General features: G+C 46.2%; 1 protein-coding gene across 3 annotated transcripts in view; it reads right to left on the bottom strand.

Moving 5' to 3' along the window:
* Positions 1-21,660, bottom strand: part of TECPR1 (tectonin beta-propeller repeat containing 1) — a 428,339-nt gene that overhangs the window by 183,513 nt on the left and 223,166 nt on the right. For all 3 annotated transcript variants that reach the window (XM_069210138.1, XM_069210137.1, XM_069210139.1), the window contains exons 12-14: positions 15,220-15,375; positions 3,893-4,042; positions 1,953-2,110 (exon numbers count right to left, since the gene is read on the bottom strand). In XM_069210138.1, the coding sequence (XP_069066239.1) occupies positions 1,953-2,110; positions 3,893-4,042; positions 15,220-15,375 (464 nt within the window). The remainder of the gene's footprint in view (positions 1-1,952; positions 2,111-3,892; positions 4,043-15,219; positions 15,376-21,660) is intronic.

Raw genomic sequence — 21,660 nt, 5'->3', positions numbered from 1 at the left:
AGAAGGCACCCTCATCTGAGCAATTTAAAGTCTATCAGAACAAGAATCCATTGAGTTTTAACAGTTACCTTCAACGGGACATAGTTGTGTGATGCATCCAACCACACTTGAGACTACATGCACTTTGAAGGAATTCCAAACCGTTCCACTCATGGGGGTAAACTTGGTGCAGGACCCACAACAGTGGCCAACTGCCTCAGAGTGGGTGGCTTTAGCATCCCACTGGATGCTAAAGCCACCCACTCTGAGGCAGTTTCTGCCTTCACTTTAAGCAATCGGTATCATAGATGGCCATCTTTTGATAACTGAAAGGAGCTAATTGTGCAATTGGCATTGACTCAATATAGGATTACAAGTTATTATTTTGCCAAAGTAGACAAAGGCACCTAAGCCAAAAATCGCAGGTGCTGATCCAAATTTTTAGGAACTACCAATTAAGGAACTGTTAAAATTCAATATTTATGCATGTCCAAAAACAAAATGGTAACATGAATCAGAAACATCACAAATCAGTCATTATCCCCTTTTTGAAGCTGGCTCCACTTTATTTCAAAAGCAGTGATTCTCAGACTAAGTTTCGCTCTATATGACTTTCTCAATCACTCATTCTCATCAACCCTCTTCTTTCTTAGGCTCAACAGCCCCTTACAGCCTTGCTTACTCTTACTGCACCCCCTCCCCCTCACTCAATCGCTCTTCCTACTTCACTCATAACCCATCCTTGACTATCCATGATCTCATTTGCATTATTTCTCTACTTCCCATAAGTTCTCTTTGCCTCACCCAGAGCTCTACTCTCTTCCCCATCCATTCTAGGACCATCCACTCTCCTTCCCCATCCAATTTGTCACCACAGTTCCTTGTTCACCTCCAGTACCACCCCCATCTTTCTTTTCTTATGGCATCATCTTTCTCTATAAATGTCAGAAAATTACGAACTGACATTTAACATAAGTTAATGTAAAACATTCTGCTGAAAGCATTACAGCTCACGCATTATACACAAATACCAGGCAACACTTTGTTAGCAATGTGCATCCAAACTGTACTTTGGTACAAAATCTCACAATATACTGGCAGACGATGGTCCGAGCAGAAAACGTCTTGCAACAGATGCCTACATCAGTTACAAAGCCCGCAAGACATTTACTCTTGCAGGCAAGAGTTACGCATAAATGCGTAACCAGCGGGGAACAAATGCAATTAGGAATTACGCGAGATTTCAGCTGCATAAATAACAACTTTTAACATGATACAGTCTGTGGGCTGTATCATGAAATATCAGGGGATCTGAGGGCAGGCTATGGTTATGTGACAGCCAGGTAAGAGTATGTGAGTGCCAGCCGAGGGACGGTTAAGGGAGAGTGATAGCCTGTTCAAGGGTTGTAAGAGCTTGCTGAGGTAACCTAAATAACAACAGGGGAGACAATTGGCCAGTCCGAGGTGGCCGAGTGGATAAAAAAAAAGTAGACTGAAGGGGTAAAATGGTCAGTTCTACAAATGTGGGCTAAGGGTCTCTGAAGGCTGTCTGCAGGGATAAGATGGCCAGTTCGGGGTCCCTCTGAGTGATGTGAGAGGTGACGCCGGTATCTGGGGGGTGGGGGGGTCTTTCAGAGGGGTGAAAGCATTGGGACCACAAGCTTCAAATAATTTTGTGGTTCCTTCAGTTCTGTAAAATCAGCTCACAAGTAATATATATCCTTAAGTAAACCTTTATTATGATTATTAATATACATCATCAGGTACAATACAGGCAGGACACCTTCCCAAGCTAAAAATCTCTCAAGAATATAAATAAAATATAAATAAATGTAAAACTGTATGAAACACAGTTGGAGTACAGTAAACATTGTTATGAATCCAGATTGTGGTATGCTACTGAAGGGTTTCTTTAACACGTTACATAAAATGTTGATACCTTGGTTAGAGACAGCACCTGCCAGAATACTTACATTTGATCACATGGTTCTGGGTTTGTTGGTGCTTCCAGTTGAGCACTTGGCTCACACACAAAGATGTCTCCTTTGCAGGTAACGGACCAAACAGCTTGGTGCGAGGGAGGGCCTTGGATTCTTCGACTTTCAGAACAGGACACACTCAGAAGAGCCAACTGCCATACAAGAGAGTAACAGAACATGCATTGAGTCTTGCCTTAAGGTCTTGAAAGCATTGAGCATGAATCAGTATTTTGTAATAAAACCAACACCACTGCACAGTCATAGAGCTAATGACGCAGTCAGCGCAGAAACGGAAGGTGGGAAATGCAAGCAACCAATCACAGCTTCGTATGCTTTCTGATGGGGATAGCTGCCCTGCAGTGCTTAATTTGTGCTTGTTGTTTCCGGTGCGGAGCACCTGCACTTATTTTTGAGGGCCGGCACTTATTTTTCTACCTCAAGCATTTACTGCGAGCAAAAGACACATGTGGGAAAGACGGAGGAAGAGGAAAACGAAAAAGCGTCACAATGGGAGAAAGCTGCAAGAGTGAGCTGACGGGCGAGGAGTGGCTGCAAATGGATTGAAGAGGCCCGAGATGGCTTCAGGATTACGATGCCTCAGTATTCCGTGTTCGCACATTTAATTGCAGCAGCCGCGTGTTTAAGAGGAGGGCTGTGGGCACCGGCACGTTTTTATTTACAAATTAAGCACTGCTGCGTTGCACCCCGGACTGCAAGTGTGACTAGCGACAGACTGAAATGTAGGTAGTTGGTGTTCCTACCCTAGTGACAAACAGACATGCATTTTTCAAAGTATTTCAAAAATCCCTGACAATGTCACTTTCGAAAAACAATCACATTCTTCAAGCAGTGTCATATTCCAAAGCCAGCCCTCCATATATTTTTATTCTACAGCTCAAAAAATCAGAGTCAACAGTCTGGTAAGTATAGTGTCCTGTTAAAGATTCATTTGTGTGAGTGACCGGGACCTAACAACTCGACTGAATAGCTCTATATTGCTGGCCGGAGAAACCATAAGTATAGGTACCTATCCAGCGGGACTTTGTGTTGCCCTAAATATTTCCTGACAGCGTTTCCGTCATTCTTGACTAATATAAAATGAGATTAAACATGTAGAAAAGAGTTGAGCTGGGGAAGAATTAAACTGTATTGTGACAGTATTGGTGCTACAACACAACACGCTTTCCTTGCTCTATGGTCCTGCATCATAGTGCAGGCCGCTGGGATCAGGTTATCTAGTGCAAGATGAATCAAAAGTGGTGACAGCGCTGGCAACTGGCAGCATGATGTGGGCAAAATAAGCATCTGCTTTGCAACTAACAACCATACTGTTACTTACAGAAGCATGCAAGATCTCTATGACAGGCGTCTATAGAAAGCTAGGGATTCTACCTTCGATCCTGTGGGTTTTTCATTGCTTAGACAATGAAAAGTAGCAGAGATAAGGTAAGCTGCTTCTGAATATGGGGTGACCGGCGCACTGACCTGAGAAAGGTTGGTCCAGTGTCTTTTAGGAGCCCGTCCTCACACATATGACAGAATTATTAATACAAAACTAACAAAACGGGTGGGCAGCTATCTCGCAGTGAACCATTTTGGGCACTTGAGCCTATATCATCTTGGTCCACTTTACTTGGTTCTACAACCGACAAGCATTAAAGTATTGTTGGTGCGCCTAGTTAAATTGAAGTCAACAGCACGCAGAGAAGGCCTTTCCGAGATGACATGATGCGATTAGTTATTCGATTGATTTCACATCTGGAAACATTAGCTCTGGTTTTATTACGGATGTTCATTAAGTCTAAATACCTTGAACCTCTGGTACTGGGAGTAAAGTGTAACACCAAATACCACTTAAAATCCATTAAGCGTCCAGGAGATGTTCTCAAACTACAATACATGTGATTTTACTGATTTTGATCGCACGCATTTACCCAGTCGTGCATTTCTTGCTCTGTGGCGGCTCCGATGCGTATTGGCCACCTCTGCTTCGTCCTCTCTGGTGTGTACATGGAAAATGAGTGCTTTGCTTCGTTTTGAACCTGAACCAAAATGGTTACTTCGTTAAGAAACACATGTAGGTACTGCGAAGAAAAGCAAAGAACCAAATTACAAACAAAACTTCACACATCGTCACCCAGCCATCAATGGAAAGAGCAAAGCACCATGTCCATCAAAACCATAAACGAGAAGAAAGAACTTTTTTAATGGCGATTCCAATAGTCTTTTAGACTCTATCATCCTGAGATTTCTTTTAAATATCAGTACATTTTGGTGAGGTTTGAAAAATCCTGTCAATAATATTGAATATCAAACATCTGAAAGGCTATTACTGCACATATGGCTACCCATCCTCATTCCACTCTTGCTCATTCCCAACTTGTGCCTTTATATCACAAGTTAGTAATGAGAGAGAGTTGGAGTATTAAAGTACCAAGGAGACGAGTTTGGAAGAAGATACAGTGAGGCACCAGCTGGCTTCAAACATACATTGCAAAGGGCTTCCAGAACAAACTGAGGACACCACCACCAGCAAACTTAACCTCTGTCTGAACATCCTCGTCTACATCGATATCAGTCAGATTCTTCCCACTCCAGTAACTCGCTGCAAACTCTTCCTGAATCTCTAGTCACCGTTTACAATGCTCGGCGTATCCCTAGTTGTGATATAAGTCACATCAGCCTAGGCACCCTTAACCACATTTCAGCCACCACCAGACCTAATCTGAGCATCCTGAGCGTCCTCTAGGCACTTAGGGCCAGATGTAGCAAGAGCAGAATTTGCGATTCTGAAATTGCGAGTCGGTGCGACTTGCAATTTCAGATTCGCAAATCCTGATGCAGAACGGTGTCTCAGACACCGTCTGCGACTCACTATGGGGTCGCAAAGAACCACCTCATAAATAATAATGAGGTGGGTCGCATTTTGCAACCCCATAGCAAGTCCCTGCACTCACAGGGATGGTGGCCTGCTGAAGTCAGCAGACCTCCATGTCTGTGACTGCTTTTTAAATAAAGCAGTTTTTTTATTTTTCAGCCTGTTTTCCTTAAAGGAAAACGAGTTGCAAAATAAAAAAAAATAACGAAACCATTTGGTTTCGTTTTTTCAGAGCAGGCAGTGGTCTATTGGACCACTGCCTGCTCTGAAAAAACCTTTTGGGTAACATTCACAAAGGGGAAGAGGTCCCATGGGGACCCCCTCCCTTTTGCAAATGAGTTACCACCAGTGTGACACTGGTGGTAACTGCGAATTGCGATGCGAGTCGCAAATAGAAAGGGAACACCCCTTCCTATTTGCGAGTCGCATTCACAATTTGCGAGTCGGTAACAACTCGCAAATTGTGAATGTGCATCGCAGAAGGCTGTTTGCATGGCGCAAACTGCGATTTTCGCAGTTTGCACCAGGCAAATGGCTTCCTACATCTGGCCCTTAATCCCGGTTTTGCAGATGAACAAGTAACACAGTATGCAGAGTTGCACCTACAAACTCCAGTTCACATGCATTGGACTTTGTAAGTGCGGGAAAGCCATTTTACCCATGTACTGACCACAGGTCCAGCTACATAATGGTAACTCCGAACCTAGGCATGTTTGGTATCAAACATGGTAGAATCATACCTCAATAATAATGTCAGTATTGGTGGCATGATTCCATGCAATCTGGCGATTCTCAGAGGACACCCCAGTATTGCTCCTACCAGTCTTTCAGGGTTTGCAGGCAGCCCATGCTGCTGCAGCCCTTCAGACAGGTTTATGCCCTCCTACTGCTAGACCAGCTCAAGCGGAGTAAGGCAGAACAAAGGATTTTCTGTGGAAGAGGGGATGCAACATCCTCTCTCTTAAAAATATGTGTTACAAGGCTGGGGAGGGGTAGCCTCCCCACGCCACTGGCTTGCTTTGAAGCGCACATTTGGTGCCCTCCTTGCATAATCTGATTTTCACCAGTTCAGGGACCCCTGGTCCCTGCTCTGGCGGGACAACACAGAGGAAAGGGGAGTGGCCACTCCCTTGTCCATCACCACCCCAGTGATGGTGCCCAGAGCTCCTCCAGGTGGACGTTTGATTCTGCCATCTTAAAACCAAGATGTGCAGAGGCCCCTGGGATTATCTGGTTGGTCAGGACACATGACTGATGTCAATGACCCCCTGTGATAGTTGGTCACCCTGCAGAGTGACCAAGCCCCCCTTTAGGTCTATTTAGGAACGCTCTTACAGGTGGGTCACCAGATTCAGCATGCAATACTCCACCAGGGCTCCTCTTCAATGACCCCTTCTGCTCCTGGCCACCGGAACCGCAGCTGGACTTCACAGGAACCAAACAAGACTGAAACTCCAGAGAAGACCTTGCCTTGGAGCATTGTTACTTCCACTCATGCCAGTAATTGCAACATTTCCACAGTTGTGCATCCTCTGGGGTCGACAAGACTTCAGCTGCACCAAAGAAGCAAAAAATAAATCTCCCTTGAAGTGAAGGAGATACTTCCCTGCATCCGCAGACACTTAAGGCAACAACGTCCGGCTGCTGGGATCTGCTCTCCACATGAACTGTGTGGTTCCTCCAACACAGGTAGAGGTCCTGAGTGGTTCTTTTGTCCTATCGGCCTTCTGTCCATCCGGGAAACGGTGAGCCCTTGCCTCTCCTTGCAGGACAGTACCCCTGTGCACTGCAACTCTTGCAGCAACCAAGGCTTATTGACTTCTGCTCCAAGGGATCTTCAGGCTCCAAGTAGACCCGGCCTCCGGCATTTCATCCTTGCAAGGACAGTCTCTCCTTTGCTGCTCCAGCGATGTGGGACTCCTCTCCAGGTGTGATGACTTTGCCTTACTGCACCTTACTCTGCCTGCTGTCAGTGGGTTGCCTGTGCGGGCTGCAACTGCTTCTCCTGGCTCTTCAGACTGCTGAGGGTCAGCCCGTACTCCCCTCCAAGGGTTGAGTCCCCTGAACCTTGCTGGTTCTCTTCTTCTCTGCAAATACACTTCTGCCCAGATATGCATTTGCCAAGGCTTGTTGGTGGTTCTCCTGACCAGTGACCATCTGCAACCGGAGTGGGACATCATCTGCATGGCTCCAAGGACCTCCCTGCAGTTCCTGGGCTCCACAGCTGACCTTTATCTTCCCTCGTCGACCCAGATTTTCATCCACAGAAGGGTGGGTAGTGTATCCTGCCCCACCTGGACACTCCTGCATGGACTGGACTCTGTCCCCTTCTTTTACAAGTCCTCTTCTTCTGGAATCCACCATTGGGTTCCACTGGATTGGTCCTGTTCTTGCAATCTTCCTTTTTCCAAGTCCCCTTCTTAGTCTTTGGGAAGACCAGGTAATTTACCTCTGCTCTCCTGGTTGCTGGGGGCCACCTAGGTGCTCGCCTCCTGGGGTCCCGATTTCTCCCATCTCCCTTTTAACTACTCCACATTCCTTGGGTGGGGGACCTAACTGCGCATTTCACTATTTTAGTATATGGTTTGGCCCCACCATATGGCCCTAGCTATTTCTTGCTATTCTTTGCCATTGCTTGTTGTTCCTATATGCTAATTCCTAATATTTACTCTCTCTCTCTCTCTCTCTCTCAATCAATCAATCAATCAATCATTTGTAAAGCGCGCTACTCACCCGCTAGAGTCTCAAGGCGCTGGTGGGGGGGGGGAGGGGGAGTATTGCTACTGCTCGAATAACCAGATCTTGAGGCATTTCCTGAAGGTCAGGAGGTCCTGGGTCTGTTGTAGGTGGACGAGGAGGGAGTTCCAGGTCATGGCGGCGAGGTGAGAGAAGGATCTTCCGCCGGCTGTAGTACGATGGATGCAAGGGACGGTGGCAAAGCTGGTGGGGTGGAGCGGAGTTGGCGGATAGGAGTGTGGAAGGTGAGTCGCTCGTTGAGGTAGGCAGGGCCAGCGTTGTGGGGAGCTTCGTGGGCATGGATGAGGAGTTTGAAGGTGATCCTCTTGTTGACAGGAAGCCAGTGTAGGTCTCCGAGGTGAGCTGAGATATGGTCGCAGCGTGGGATGTTGAGGATGAGGCGTGTGCAGGCGTTCTGTATACGTTGCAGTTTCTTCTGGAGCTTGGCCGTGGTTCCCGCGTAGAGTGCGTTGCCGTAGTCCAGTCTGCTGCTGACGAGGGCGTCAGTGACCGTCGTTCTGGTTTCGGTGGGGATCTTGCGAAGCATGTGGAGGGTGTTGAAGCAGGAAGATGAGATGGCGTTGACTTGCTGAGTCATAGTGAGCGACGAGTCTAGGATGAAACCTAGATTGCGGGCATGATTGGTGGGTGTTGGTGTGGTTCCTAGGGTGGCTGGCCACCAGGAGTGGTCCCATGCGGAGTGGTTGGAGCCGAGGATGAGGATTTCTGTCTTGTCAGAGTTCAGCTTGAGGTGGCTCTTCTCCATCCAGTTGGCGATGGCATGCAGTCTGTCGTGGAGGTTGGTTATGGAGGTGGCGGGGTCCTTGGTGAGTGAGAGGATCAGCTGGGTGTCGTCAGCGTAGGAGACAATGTTGAGGTTGTGGGATCTGACGATGTTGGTGAGTGGTGCGATGTAGATGTTAAAAAGAGTTGGTCTGAGAGAGGATCCTTGGAAAACGCCACAGATGGTCTTGGTGGCTTTAGAAAGGAAGGGAGGGAGGCGGACTCTCTGAGTTCTGCCGGAGAGGAAGGATGTGATCCAGTCAAGGGCCTTGTGGCAGATCCCTGCGTCGTAGAGGCGAGTGCGGAGGGTGTGGTGACAGACGGTGTCGAGGGCAGCTGAGAGGTCCAGGAGGATGAGGGCAGCAGTTTCGCCTTTGTCGAGCATAGTCCTGATGTCGTTGGATGCGGCGATGAGGGTGGTCTTGGTGCTGTGGTCCCTATGGAATCCACATTAGGAGAAGTCCAGCGTGTTGTTATCCTCCAGGAAGCGGGTCAGTTGGCCGTTGAAAATCTTCTCGATGACCTTTGCCGGGAAGGGAAGGAGAGAGATGGGCCAGTAGTTCTTGAGGTCTTCGGGGTCTGCTTTGGGTTTCTTTAGCAGGGCGTTGACTTCGGCGTGCTTCCAACTCTCCTGGAAGGTAGCGGTCTCGAAGCAGCTGCTGACGAACATACGGATTGTATGATCACCATACATTGATTGGGCTTGCTTTGTTGAAGAAATGGTGGGGGCAGGGGTCGGAGGGTGAACCGGAGTGGATGGTGCTCATGATTTTGATGGTGTCCTCGTCGTTGATGTGGGTCCAGGCGAGCAAGAGGTTGGTGTGGCTGGGTGCATTGGGGTTAGTGGTGGCTGCGGTGGTCGAGGAGTTGAAGCTGCCTTGGATGTCTGTGATCTTGCAATGGAAAAAGGTGGCTAGGGAGTCACAAGGTCTTACGAAGGAGGGGGGTCGATGGAGAAGGACCTGTGGTTGGCGAGTTCTTTGACGATGCTGAAGAGCTCTTTGCTGTTGTGCGCGTTGTTGTCAATGCAATCCTTGTAGGAGGATCTTTTGGTGGTCCGGATGAGCTGGTGGTGCTTGCGGATGGCTGTCTTGAGGGCGGCGTGGTTGCTCTCTGTTTGTTCGTTGTGCCACTTCTTATCGATTTTCTGGCACTCCTGCTTGGAGGCCTGAAGGTCGGCAGTGAACCAGATGGCCTTAGTGCTGGTGCGGTTGTTGGAGGATTTCCTGAGCGAAGCCAGGGTGTTGGCGCAGTCGTCTATCCAATGTCTGAGGTTGAGGGCGGCTGTGTTGCAGTCGGAGGTGCTAGGTGGTGGGGTACGGGCGAGGATGGAGATCAGCTGGTCTTCCGAGATCTTGTTCCAGCTGCGGCGGGGGATCTGTTGTAGGCGGTGGTGAGTGGCGGGTTTCTGGAAGGTGAAGTGGACGCAGCGGTGGTCGGTCCAGTGGAGTTTGGTGGTATGGCTAAAGGTGACGTGGCTGCTGGCGGAGAAGACGGGGTCGAGCGTGTAGCAGGTGGAGTGGGTGGGCATCGTGACAGGTTGTTTGAGACCGAGGTTGACGAGGTTGTCGATCAGTGTGGTGGAGTTGCTGTTGTTAGCATTCTCGAGGTGAAAATTCAAGTCGCCGAGGAGAATATATATATATGTGTGTGTGTGTGTGTGTGTGTACTTACCTCCAGTTGGGGGACTGCCTATAAGTAATCTAGTTCAGTGCTAGTGTAATAAAGTGCCTTTATTTTTGTAACACTGTGTGGTTCCTTTCATGTGTGATAAGTCACTGTGTGACTACTGTTGTATTGCAAGTGATTTACACTCCTCCTAGATAAATCTTGGCTACTCACCACAGCTACCACTAGACAGCCCAGGCTTCCTAGACACTGTCTCACTAACTAATAGGGATTGCCTGGATCTGGTATAAGGTGCAAACACCATAGGTGTCCACAACACACCAGGCCAGCATCCTACAGTGGGGTCCACTACAATTTTTTTTGCTTACACCCCAAAACTTTACCTCAACAGAACACCCATGGATTGATGAATCAGAGACCATGTCAAACCTCAAATACTTGAGGCAATATGTCACGGAGATAAGGTACCATCCAAAACACCAAAATGTCAGAAATAAAGTAAATCAGTAGAGGGCCCACTCAATAACTGCGTTCTAGATCAGGGTAATGGTTTTTACAGTTGTACTATGAAATTCAAAAGATGTGGTACCGAATAAACACCAAGAAGGCTCTCAGCAAATAGTGTTACTGAGAATTGTGAAATATCCAAAATATTTAAAGTCTCAAGAGGGCAGAAAAATCAAAAGGAAAACAGACAGCATTCCTAGTAGAATTGAAAAGTCTACGGGCAAGTTCTGACTCACTCCCAAAATGAAGGGTTGTAAATAGGAAATCTTCCCTTTCGAACAGAACGTAAAGTGCTTAGTCACCATAATGTGAGCAAATGTATCATCTCATTAGATAAATAAGAGCACAGTTTTATTAAAATGTCATATTACCTAAGCACTATCCCACTAAATGAATATTGGCTCTACCCACTCTAATTTAGTGTCAGAAAGAATAGGGTACAGTGAGGGAAGGACCCAGGATTTAGTAACACTTTTGTGACAAAGCTGTGGAGAGTCACTAGAGCCACTGAGAGCAACAAGACAAATTGTAATGGAAATAAACTAACAAAACTCTGCTTGATTGTGTGCTGCAGAAATAATGAACAGTGAAATGTGCGGGGGACATCTATTTTGGAAAACATGACTGCTGGGGCTAAGCTGAGGCCTCCTTAACAAAGCATCTGGTAAACACACTTTTCCATTTAATTGGAAATGTGTTTGAAAAATAATAGCGCAATATCAGCGTATACATGGGTAATCAAGAGTAAAACTACATCTACGCATTGTAAATCCCAAAAATCGTCAACAACAAGCAGAATAAGTTAGATTTTAGACTGTTTATGTAAGTGACGAGTGTGGACAGATGCCCAATTTAGGAGGCAAGGAATTCCAGTAGAGAGAACTTGAGAGAGAAAAAGGTTTTCCACCTCCAGAATGCAGCTTGTACCAAACAGTGGGAAGCAAGATTCCTGGTTCCTAAGATTACGGCTTGGTGAATGCAGTGAAACTGCACTGGAAAGTGAATTTGGTGCCAGATTACGAGTACATATGAACAAAATCACCCGTCGCCGGAAACAAATACAGACCTTCATAGAAAGACAATCTAAGGATCTCTTGAAATGAGAGATATCTTCTCTGGGAGCCAGCACAAAGCTGGATTGCGGCATTCTGCGCTATCAGTGTTGTATTTGGAACAAGAGGAGGCTTGAATAAAGTGTTTCAATAATCCAACCTCGAATTCACCAATGCTCCAAGGTCTAAGGTTCTGCAAGAAGATGAAAATACTGGAAAAATAAGCTTTGACCAGGTTCGTTTGTGGAAAGAGATATTAATAACCGCTCCTATCCGTGTATCAAATTTCATAATTTTAGTATAGTGAGAACCAGGTCCCAGGAGCACTTTACATAAACACCAGATTAAATAGAAATTCCTTAGGTATGGGAGATTAAGTGATTTGCCTAGAATCACCAGATGTTGTGCTGTGGCCTGAACTACAGCCTAGTTCCCCAGTTCCAGAGTCGGCAGGTCTGGCTGTTAGGCCAATTCTCCACCCGATTAACATTAATATTGCCTATTAACATTTCATTGTTTCATATATCCATATTAACATCAAACAGAAATCTAAGACTATTGATGTTCATGGAGGCAGAAGCAACTGAAGAGGTGGAAGAGGCGACAAATCAGCCCTCCTTTTTGCCTGAAAAATATTCCTGTCCATCATGGCACTGATATGCTGGAGATACTTATTTTCCATTGAGATCTGAACTTTGCAGAATATATGTTGAAGCTCTAGTAATAAAGACCTGTCATGTGAAAATTGAAAGTATAGTAGTGAGTCAAGGGGTCTTTGCTTTTCTCTAACATGTCGAATAACGGCACCACGTATACATTCAAAATGCTAGGGGTAAAGGAAGGACAACTGGAAACACACATGGTGGGGACATCGTCTTAGGCAGATTCCTTATGAAAGTGTACAGACAGAAAAGATTTGAACCAGTTGATGGAGTTTAACACAGCAAAACTACTCTGAATAAGGATTCACCATGTCAACGGCAACAGAGAAGTGACACAAGTCTCTCCAAATCAGCACCTACTGGTAAAGGACACAACATTATCTTAGCAACCACTTTCTGTCCAGTGATGGAGATGGCAGCATGATTGTATGGAGGATGGCAGGTATATGTATGAAGGTATTTCTGCGAGTGTGTCACCGCTATCTTTGCAGATTTTTAGCCAAGTGTGGAAAGTCCACAATGGGTCTATACATGGCCAATACAGAGGGTGCCATAAAAGAAGAACAAGTAAGGACAGAACAAAGGTACATCTTCCACCTAGTAACACCTTTAAATCTCTTAAATGATACTTAAGGCCAAAGTAAGGGGCTTGCCGAGCTATGAGTATAAAGCCAGACCTGCAAATGAGTGGTCTGAACTTCAAGAGGTAATGCTAATTTCACACCCTGCATGTGAGCAAATCAAGCAAGTGACAGTGTATCATACCAGAGCATGGAACCCATATTTATTTCTGGGTTGTTAGTTTATCTGTCTTGCTCATAATGTATTCCTTCTTGTTTTCATGGTTACTCAATACACGTGCTATACCTAGAGCCCCTATGCTCACAAGAACCAACTGTTCTAAATTGCATTAATGTTTTTTTTTATTTTTATTCCTGACACTAAACTATTCAGAATTATTAACTGATGTTTTCAAAATACAATTGTGAGAATTCTACCTTTTGTATGAAAAAACCTTTCAAATGTGCAAAACAACTATATCCAGTACACAATGAAGCAGGCACCCACAGACTGTTTTCCTTGCTACCTCCCAAACGTGAAATGGTTGAAAAATGCCTTGCCAAACTGACAAATATGCCTCCATCACGCACATCCGTAGAAGGGAAGCAGAAATGTAAACATAATTCTCAACTGCAAAATATAAGCCCCATTAATTAAATTTGTAGTCAATGCCTAACAGTCACCAAACGAATTAAGAAGGTTAAATTATTATTTAGTGCAGTTTATTTAAAATATACTACTTCACATCGCCTTTGAGCTCCAGGTCCGTCACAGAAGTAAGGGTTTGGTTTTTCCTTTGTTACTGATGCATTTCTTCTCAAATCTTTTCGTCTGATCTGCTGCTTCACATTTCTCTAAGCCTTGTCACAAGAATTCTTGTGGTCTGTGTGTGCATGAGAGTCCCATCTTCCAGTGCCCAATGTTCACTTTGCAGTAATGTCTCGGTGTGAGGAGAAAGACAGGTACCTATAGACAGGCTCTTCCCCTTGAGTCTCCCTCCAATGAAGCACTACCTTTACCATCTTCCTAGATCGACGGTGCAGTAAAACTGCAATATTTAAGATCCCAAAGCCCATACCCATTGTCTCTCATGTAAAGTTTACTCTAAATTTCACAAGATACCTTGAAGCAGCACTGTGAGTGATACGCTGTGGGAACCTCATGCTGGCCAGTGGGGAGAATGCTGGTCAAAGGTGCCAACCAGAGTGTCTCTGCAACAAATCAGAGGGAACAGGAAGTGGTGCACAGAATTCTTGGGGTTGACTGTGGGTGAGTGGAGTTGGAGATAAATGCAAAGGAAAAGAAAAGTTGAGACTGAGCAAGATAAAAAAATAGGGATCTTTGACCAAAACGAGGTAGCCTGGAGATTTGAGGTACCCACTTCTAAATTATTTAATGCTTCGGAGGAGGAATAGAAGTATAATGGAGGGCAATGGACATATTTGGCATAGTCTGCACTATGGAGTTGGAGCAGGAGCAGACTGTTCCTGAATGTTGGATGCAATCAATAAAATAACTGATTCTCAAAAATTAAACCTTCTTGGAATGCTCTAGCTTGAGTTAATCTATCTATATTTAAATATTCTGGAAGGCTGACTAATACATTCTCTGCCAGCTTTAACTATCTAATTTGTAACTGCGGGTCGTTCCCTTGGTGAGAAGATGCAGAAGTAATCATGCCAGTATATACTCTAAAGTGGGTTATTTGGAAGGAGTCCACCATAGAGCTTCTAATCAAAGCACTATACGAGTTGCCCTTCGAGCCTGAACTGCAGAATTCGGAAGACCTGATCATAGTATTTTTGGGGGAGCAGAAGGGTGAATAGGTTTCTATTCAATGTCATTGAAATGCAACCTTCTAGTAATTGTGTATTCGAGCTCTAAGAAACTCTAAGAAAATACTGTACAAACCAGCAAAGAGGAGCAGAATTCAAGACTACAGTCAGTAAGTCAATACTATTAAGGAGGTGGTCTCCAAAGGTACAGACAAGAGAATGAAAGATGGAGTCTGAGAAACGAGAGCTGACGGCAGAGAGCTACTTGCAGGACCAGAAGAGAATGTGTTTGAAATATAGCCAGCACAGATATACATGGCCAAACACACCCCTGCCCTTTAAAAATACCACACATTTCTCATATGCATGGATAGAGTCACTTTTAGGCATACCCACACTGTTGTGATTAAGAATACTTCAGAATGTCTCATATGTAAATTTAGGTCACTTAAAATGCATACCAACACACATAATTTTAAGGATGTTCATAATTAATGTTAAAAGCACTTAGGAAATACATTTACACAAATACTTTTATGTCTATGCAAACTGCAATTATTCAAGATGTATTAATTAAGCACACCTAGAATTAAGCCGCTTTTTAATAAATTGTAACTAACTTAGATCAAAATGCTGTACATTGTGATACACAACTTCGATTCGATCTGTGATACGTACCTTCTTTTCTTCATAATACATGTAGTAAATGAAAAGAATACTGTCCCGAGTCCCATCAATTCCTGTAAACTGCTCAAGCGCTACTCGGACGTCGATCCACTTGTTGGGTTTCCAGTCTCTCCACCATTGCAGTGACCCTGTTTTAACCCACACAGACTGAAAAAAAGCACATGAAAGCAAAGGGATGTTTATGCATGTTTATGGAGTGAGCAATGGCGCGCATACACATCAGCAACATACATGTGTTCAATAGTATCTTTTCAGAACTTGTAACTGGATATTACATAATTGTGTGTAACATTTTTAGTCCAGCACAATATGTTTTAATATGAAACAGAAAATGCAGGTTGTGGCCACGGCCACTCATCCTAGCTGAGAAACTGCAGATATTCCAGCTTCTTTGTCTATAAATTGTTCTATTATGTTGATGGCAACGTTTTAAACAAGTACTGACAAAGCCAATAGGTCTCGCCTGTGTGAGAACTTTTGGCTTTGGTAGTCTTTTAGCCATGTTCTGCACCAGCATGGCTGCTGTCTAGCATAGCTAAACATTAGTGGGGTGAGGTGGAGTGGGGTAGATTGGAGTAGACTGGCGTGGGGTGGGGCAGTGTGGAGCGGGGCAGATAGGGTTAGATTGTAGTGGAGTACAGTGGGGTAGATTAGAGTGGGCGGCTAGAATGTCCAAGGTTGGAGTGGAGTCGATTCGGGTAGACTGGAGTTGCAAGGGGCCGACTGGAGTGGAGTGGATTGGATTAGGTTAGGGAAAGGGGAGTAGAGTGGGGTGGATTGGAGTGAGGAAGTGGGTTAGATTAGAGTAGGGTGTATTGGAGTGGAGTAGAGTAGGGTAGATTGGTGTTGCAAGGGGTAGATTATATTGGGATAGATTGGCATAGGGTCGGGGGAGTTAGGAGTGATACATTGGAGTGGGATAGATTGGAGTGGGGAAGTCTGTAGTGGACTGGAATGGAGAGGGGTAGATTGGAGTGGACTGGGGAAGATTTGAATGGGGCAGATTAGAGTGGGGTGTATATATATGAGTGGGGTAGATTAGAGTGGGGAAGACTAGAGTGGGGTAGATTGGAATAAATTGGAGTGGGGTAGACTATGGTAGACTGGAGTGGATAAGAATTGGAGTGAGGTCGATTGAAGATGGGTGAGGTAGGTTGCAGTGGAGTCAGGTAGATTAGGATGAGATAGAGTGGATTGGAGAGGGGTAGAGTTGGTGGATTGGAGTTTGGTGGCTTAGATTGGAGTGGGACTCTACAATAGATTTGAGTGGAGTGAGGTAGATTGGAGTGGGGTAGACTGGGGTAGACTGAAGTGGTAAAGACTGGACTAGAGTGAGGTGGCGTGGGTTAGAATGGAGGCAGACTAGGGTAGATTGGAGTACAATGGAGTGGACTAGCCAGTTGGTACACCCCAGAACTAAGGACTTCAAAACACATCTGCAAACAACTGGAAAGGAGATGGAGCACCACCAAGAAGACCACCGACTGAACCAACTACAAGACTCCTAAAAGACACCTTAAAGAGCACTCTAGCCAACTGCATCCTAGCCATTACCAACCACAGCGAGGAACTCTTCAACATCGTCAAGGAATTCTCCAGCCCCTCAGTGTCACAAACCGCACTAACCTCTCCCAAAACCTTTGCGACGCCCTTGCTGGCTACTTCCACAACAAGATGTCCACCATCTACAAGAACTTTGCACCCCAACCTTCCCCTGCTGCGACCTCAGCCTCCTTGACCTCTCAGGCACCCCCAGCAGCCACAAAATCACCAGATGAAATCAACTCACCACCCAAAACACCACAGACATCATGCGCTCCATTAATTCAGGATCTCCCTCAGACCCCTGCCCTCACCACATGTTCAACATCAAGATCAACACCACCAGCAACAAGCTCACCCACATCTTTAACTCATCCATCAGTGCAGCTCCCTACTAACAGCCAGAATCAAACCTCTCCTCAAGAACCCTTCGGCCGACCCCAACAAACTCAGAAACATCTGACTGACCCTCCCCTCTCCCATTTCCCATCAAAGCCCTCTGAAAAGCTATCAACCTGCAACTCACAGAATATCTTGAATACAACAACCTCCTGGACACCACCCAAAGAGGCTTCACCGCCAACCACACCACCAAAACCGTTCTCATCAGCGCCACAGCCGACATCCAGACTCTTCTGGACCAAAGAGAATCCAGTGCCCTCATCCTCCTCAACCTCTCAGCAGCCTTTAACACCATCTCCTATCACACTCCAATCAAAAAGCTCCCCCAGATCGACATGTAAGACAATGCCCTCAAATGGATCGCATCCTTCCTCTCCAGCAGAACCGAAAGAGTCCTCCTATCTTCCTTCTCATCCAAACCCAAGAGCAACATCTGCAGCATCCCTCAAGGCTCTTCCCTCAGCCCTACCTTCTTCAACACCTACATGAACCCTCTGGGCAGCATCATCAGGAGCCACAGACTCAACATCATCATATACGCAGATGACACCAAACTCATCCTCTTGCTAACCTAATACCCATCCACCGCAAACGCAAACTTACACATCTGAGTGACCAGCATTGCCAACTGGATGCAAGACAGCTGCCTCAGACTCAACTCAGGCAAGACTGAAGTTATGATTGGAAGCATCACCTCTCCATGAGATGACTCCGGGTGGCCCACCACCCTAGGGCCCCTCTCCCAACCCCCATGGCCCAAGCCTGCAAACTCTGCATCATCCTCGACAACAAACTTATCATGAAGAGCCAGACAAAAGCAGGCTCTACACACCGGCATACCCTCATATAAAGACTACTAATCATATGAAACACAGCAGTCAGACTCATTCCGGACATCCCCAGAAGGACTAACATCATCCCCCAACCGAAGAAACCTCTACTGGCTTTTGTACACAAAAAATGTCAATTCAAAATGCTGACCCACATGTACACAGCCCCTCACAACCAAGGACCAAATACCTCAACGACCACCTCAGCTTCTAACTCCCCTCCAGACCCCTTCGCTCTGCCTCCCTCTCTCTTGCCAACAACCCTCGCATCTGCCGCTGCAACATCAGAGGTTGCTCCTTCTCCTACCTCACTGCAAAATCCTGGAACACCCTCCCTATCCATCTCAAAACAGCATCCTCACTCCAGGAATTCAGGAAGGGGCTCAAGACCTGACTCCTTGACTGATCACATAGCAGCAGAACACAGCACCTGGATACCCCTATGAGTAATTAGCACTCTATACAAATCCTGATTGATTGATTTATAGATTGCAGTGGAGTGCGGTAGATTGCAATAGGGTACTTTGCATTATGGAAAATTGGGGTGGACTTGAGTGGGGTAAATTGGGGTGGACTGGGGTAGATTAGGGTGAAGCGGTTTATATTGGATTGGAATGAGGTAGATTTGAGTGGAGTGGGGTAGACTGGAGTGCGTAGGGTGAAGTGGGTAGACTGGGGTAGAGTGTAGTGGGTAGCTTGTAGTGGAGTGGGATAGACTGTGGTGGAGTGGGTTATATTCTGGTAGACTGGAGTGGGGCAGATTGTGGTACAGTGGAGTGGAGTAGATCGGAGTGGTGTGGGATAGATTGAAATGGCTTGGGACAGAGTGGAGTTGAGTGGAGTGCAATGGAGTGGGGTAATCTGTCGTAGACTGTAGTGGGGTAGATTCTGGTAGATTGGAGTGGGTTAGATTGAGGTAGATTGGAGTGTAGTGGTGTTAGGTAAATGGAGTGGGGTGGAGTAGGGCAGATTGAGTAGACTGCGGCAGAGTTGAACAGACTGGAGCGGAATCGGGTAGATTAGGTACAGTGGTGTGGGATAGATTGGATTGGAGTAGATTAGAGTTGGACAGACTGGGGTAGATTGGAGTAGATTGGAGTCAAGCGAGTAGACTGGTGTAGGTTAGACTGCAGTAGAGTGGAGTGGGGTAGTTAGGTGTGGAGTGGATAGAGTGGGTTAGATTGAGTGGGGGTGGTTCAGTAGAGTGGGGTAGAATGGAGTGATACAGATTGGACAGGAGTGGGGGTAGAGTGGGGTGGTGTGAAGTGGGGTGGAGTGAAGTGAGGTAGACTGAAGTGGGGTAAATTGGAGTGGAATAGAGTTGAGTAAACTGTTGTGTAGTAGGGTAAATTGGGGTAGATTTCAGGGTACTGGGGTACATTGGGGTAGAGTAGAACTGAGTGGAGCTGGTTATAGTGGGGTAGAGTGGAGTGTGGTAGATTGGGGTAGACTGCAGTGGGGTGGAGTACATTGGGTGAGGTGGAGTACGTGGAGTAAATTGGAGTGGGTGGATTGGGGAGATTGGGGTGGAGTGAGTTTGACTGGAGTGGGGTATACTGAAGTGGAGTGGGGTAGATTGGAATGAAGTAAGATATTGTGTAGGAGATTGGAATGAGGTAGATTGGGGTAGATTGTAGTTGGGTAGATTGGGGTAAAGTGAAATAGACTGGGTGGATTGCAGTGGGGCAGAATTGAGTGGTGTGGGATAGATTGTAGCAGATTTGAGTGGGGTGAGGTAGACTGCAGTGGGATAGGGTGGGGTAGATACAAGTGGGGTGGAGTGAGGTGGACTGGAGTGGGGTAGATTGGCATGAGGTAAACTGAGGTAGATTGGAGCGGGGGTAGATTGGGGGAGAATGGAGTGGGGTAGAGTGGAGTGGGATTGATTGGCATGAAGTAGAGTGGGGTATGAAGTGGAATGGGGTAGATTGGACTAGGTGGGGTAGATGAGGTGTGGTGTGGTGGACTGGGGGCATAATGGAGTTTTGTGGATTGTTGTATATTGGAGTGGATTGGGTCTGAGTGGTGTACATTGGAATGGAGTGAGATAGATTGTAGGAGAGTGGAGTGGGGCAGATTGGGGTAGAGTAGAGTGGGGAAGACAGGGATAGAGTAGAGTCGAGTGGGGTAGATTGGGGTAGAGTGGAGTAGACTTTATGGATTGCAGGGGCAGCTCCTCTCCTATGGCGGAGGAGCGTGCCCTCCCCAGCCAGCAGCAGCAGATGCAAACATTTTACTATAAAACAATAATAAACAATGTTTCTTTCCATTTTATAGTCGAAGGGAAGGTGCGATGGGGCTGTGATGGGGACGAGGGGGAGTGCACAGCACTCCCCCTCAGTGTGCACTTATGTTTAGCCGGCCGGCTTGGGCCAGCCTAACACACATGAGCACTGGGTTCTCTTCAACCCAGCAATGCTTACTGCATTGCTTGGTTGGAGACAGCAGGCAGAAACTTCCACTCTACCACGGAGTGCCCTAGCTGGGCAGTCCGTCTAATCCTAATGCTGATTTCATGCGGCCCCCAGCATGAAAGCAGCGTTAGGATTGAGCGCAGGGCAGGCTGGGACCCTGTGGCTGCAGTCCATTCTAGAAGCAGATCGGAGAAGCGAGACGCGGATCAAAAAGGTATTTTTTTAAATTATATATTTATTTTTTGTTGTGTCCCCCCGCTCATCCCCCACCCCCCAACACGTTGCCCCTTTTCTCTCCTGTGAGCAGCCACTGTGGATTGAAGTGTGGTAGATTGGAGTGAACTTGGGTAGATTGTGGTAGTCTGGAGTGGGGAAGATTGTGATATATTGGAGTGGTGTAGATTGAGGATGAGTGGAGCGGATAGATTAGAGTGGAGTGGGGTAGATTGGGGTTGAACGGAGATGGGTACATTAGAGTGGAGCGGGGTAGAGTGGAGGGGTAGATTAAATTGGTGTGGAGTGGAGTACATTAGAGTAAAGTGGATCAGAGTAAATTGGGTGGAGTGGGGTAGTCTGGATTGGAATGGAGTGGTGTACTCTGGAGTAGAGTGGGGTCGATTGGGTAAAGTGGAGTGGAATGCGGTAGATTGGAGTGGAGTGTGGGTAGAGTGGAGTGGGGTGGATTAGGGTAGATAGGGGTGTGGTGGAGTGGGGTAGATTTGGTTAGATTGGAGTGGAGTGGTGTGGGTTAAGTGGTGGTGACTAGAGGGGTAGAGTGTGGAGTGGCATAGAGTGGGAGTGGCCTGACATGTCCTAGAGTGGAGTGGCACTCGTTGGGTGTAGGGGCATAGATTGAAGTAGAGTTTTTTTTTAGTGGAGTCGAATAGAGTGGAGTGGTATAGTGTGGAGTGTGCATGGTGTGGTATTGCACTGCCATAACAGACAAGCCATTTTCAATACAAATTACCATTACATTTGCACAGACATGCAGTTTCACTGCGCACAAACGATAGAGTGTGGGAATGTCATCACCTATTGCATTGATGTGTTTTGGTCGTATTCAGATATCTGTTTTCACCACACTTCGAAAATAGAAAAAATAGATTTACTTTGTACTCTAATAATTCTGATTATTCTGAAATATAAACACTGATCGTTTTTGTTGTGTGCTATAAAAACCTTTCTGTTTCACAGAAAGATTGACACATAAATGCTCTCACTTTGAAGTCAGAGAAAGAAAAGTA

This window comes from Pleurodeles waltl, chromosome 10 (assembly GCF_031143425.1).
Source record: "Pleurodeles waltl isolate 20211129_DDA chromosome 10, aPleWal1.hap1.20221129, whole genome shotgun sequence".
Classification (NCBI taxonomy): domain Eukaryota; kingdom Metazoa; phylum Chordata; class Amphibia; order Caudata; family Salamandridae; genus Pleurodeles; species Pleurodeles waltl.
Note: the sequence above shows the minus strand (reverse complement) of the source record. Positions and strands in the feature narration are given on the sequence as shown.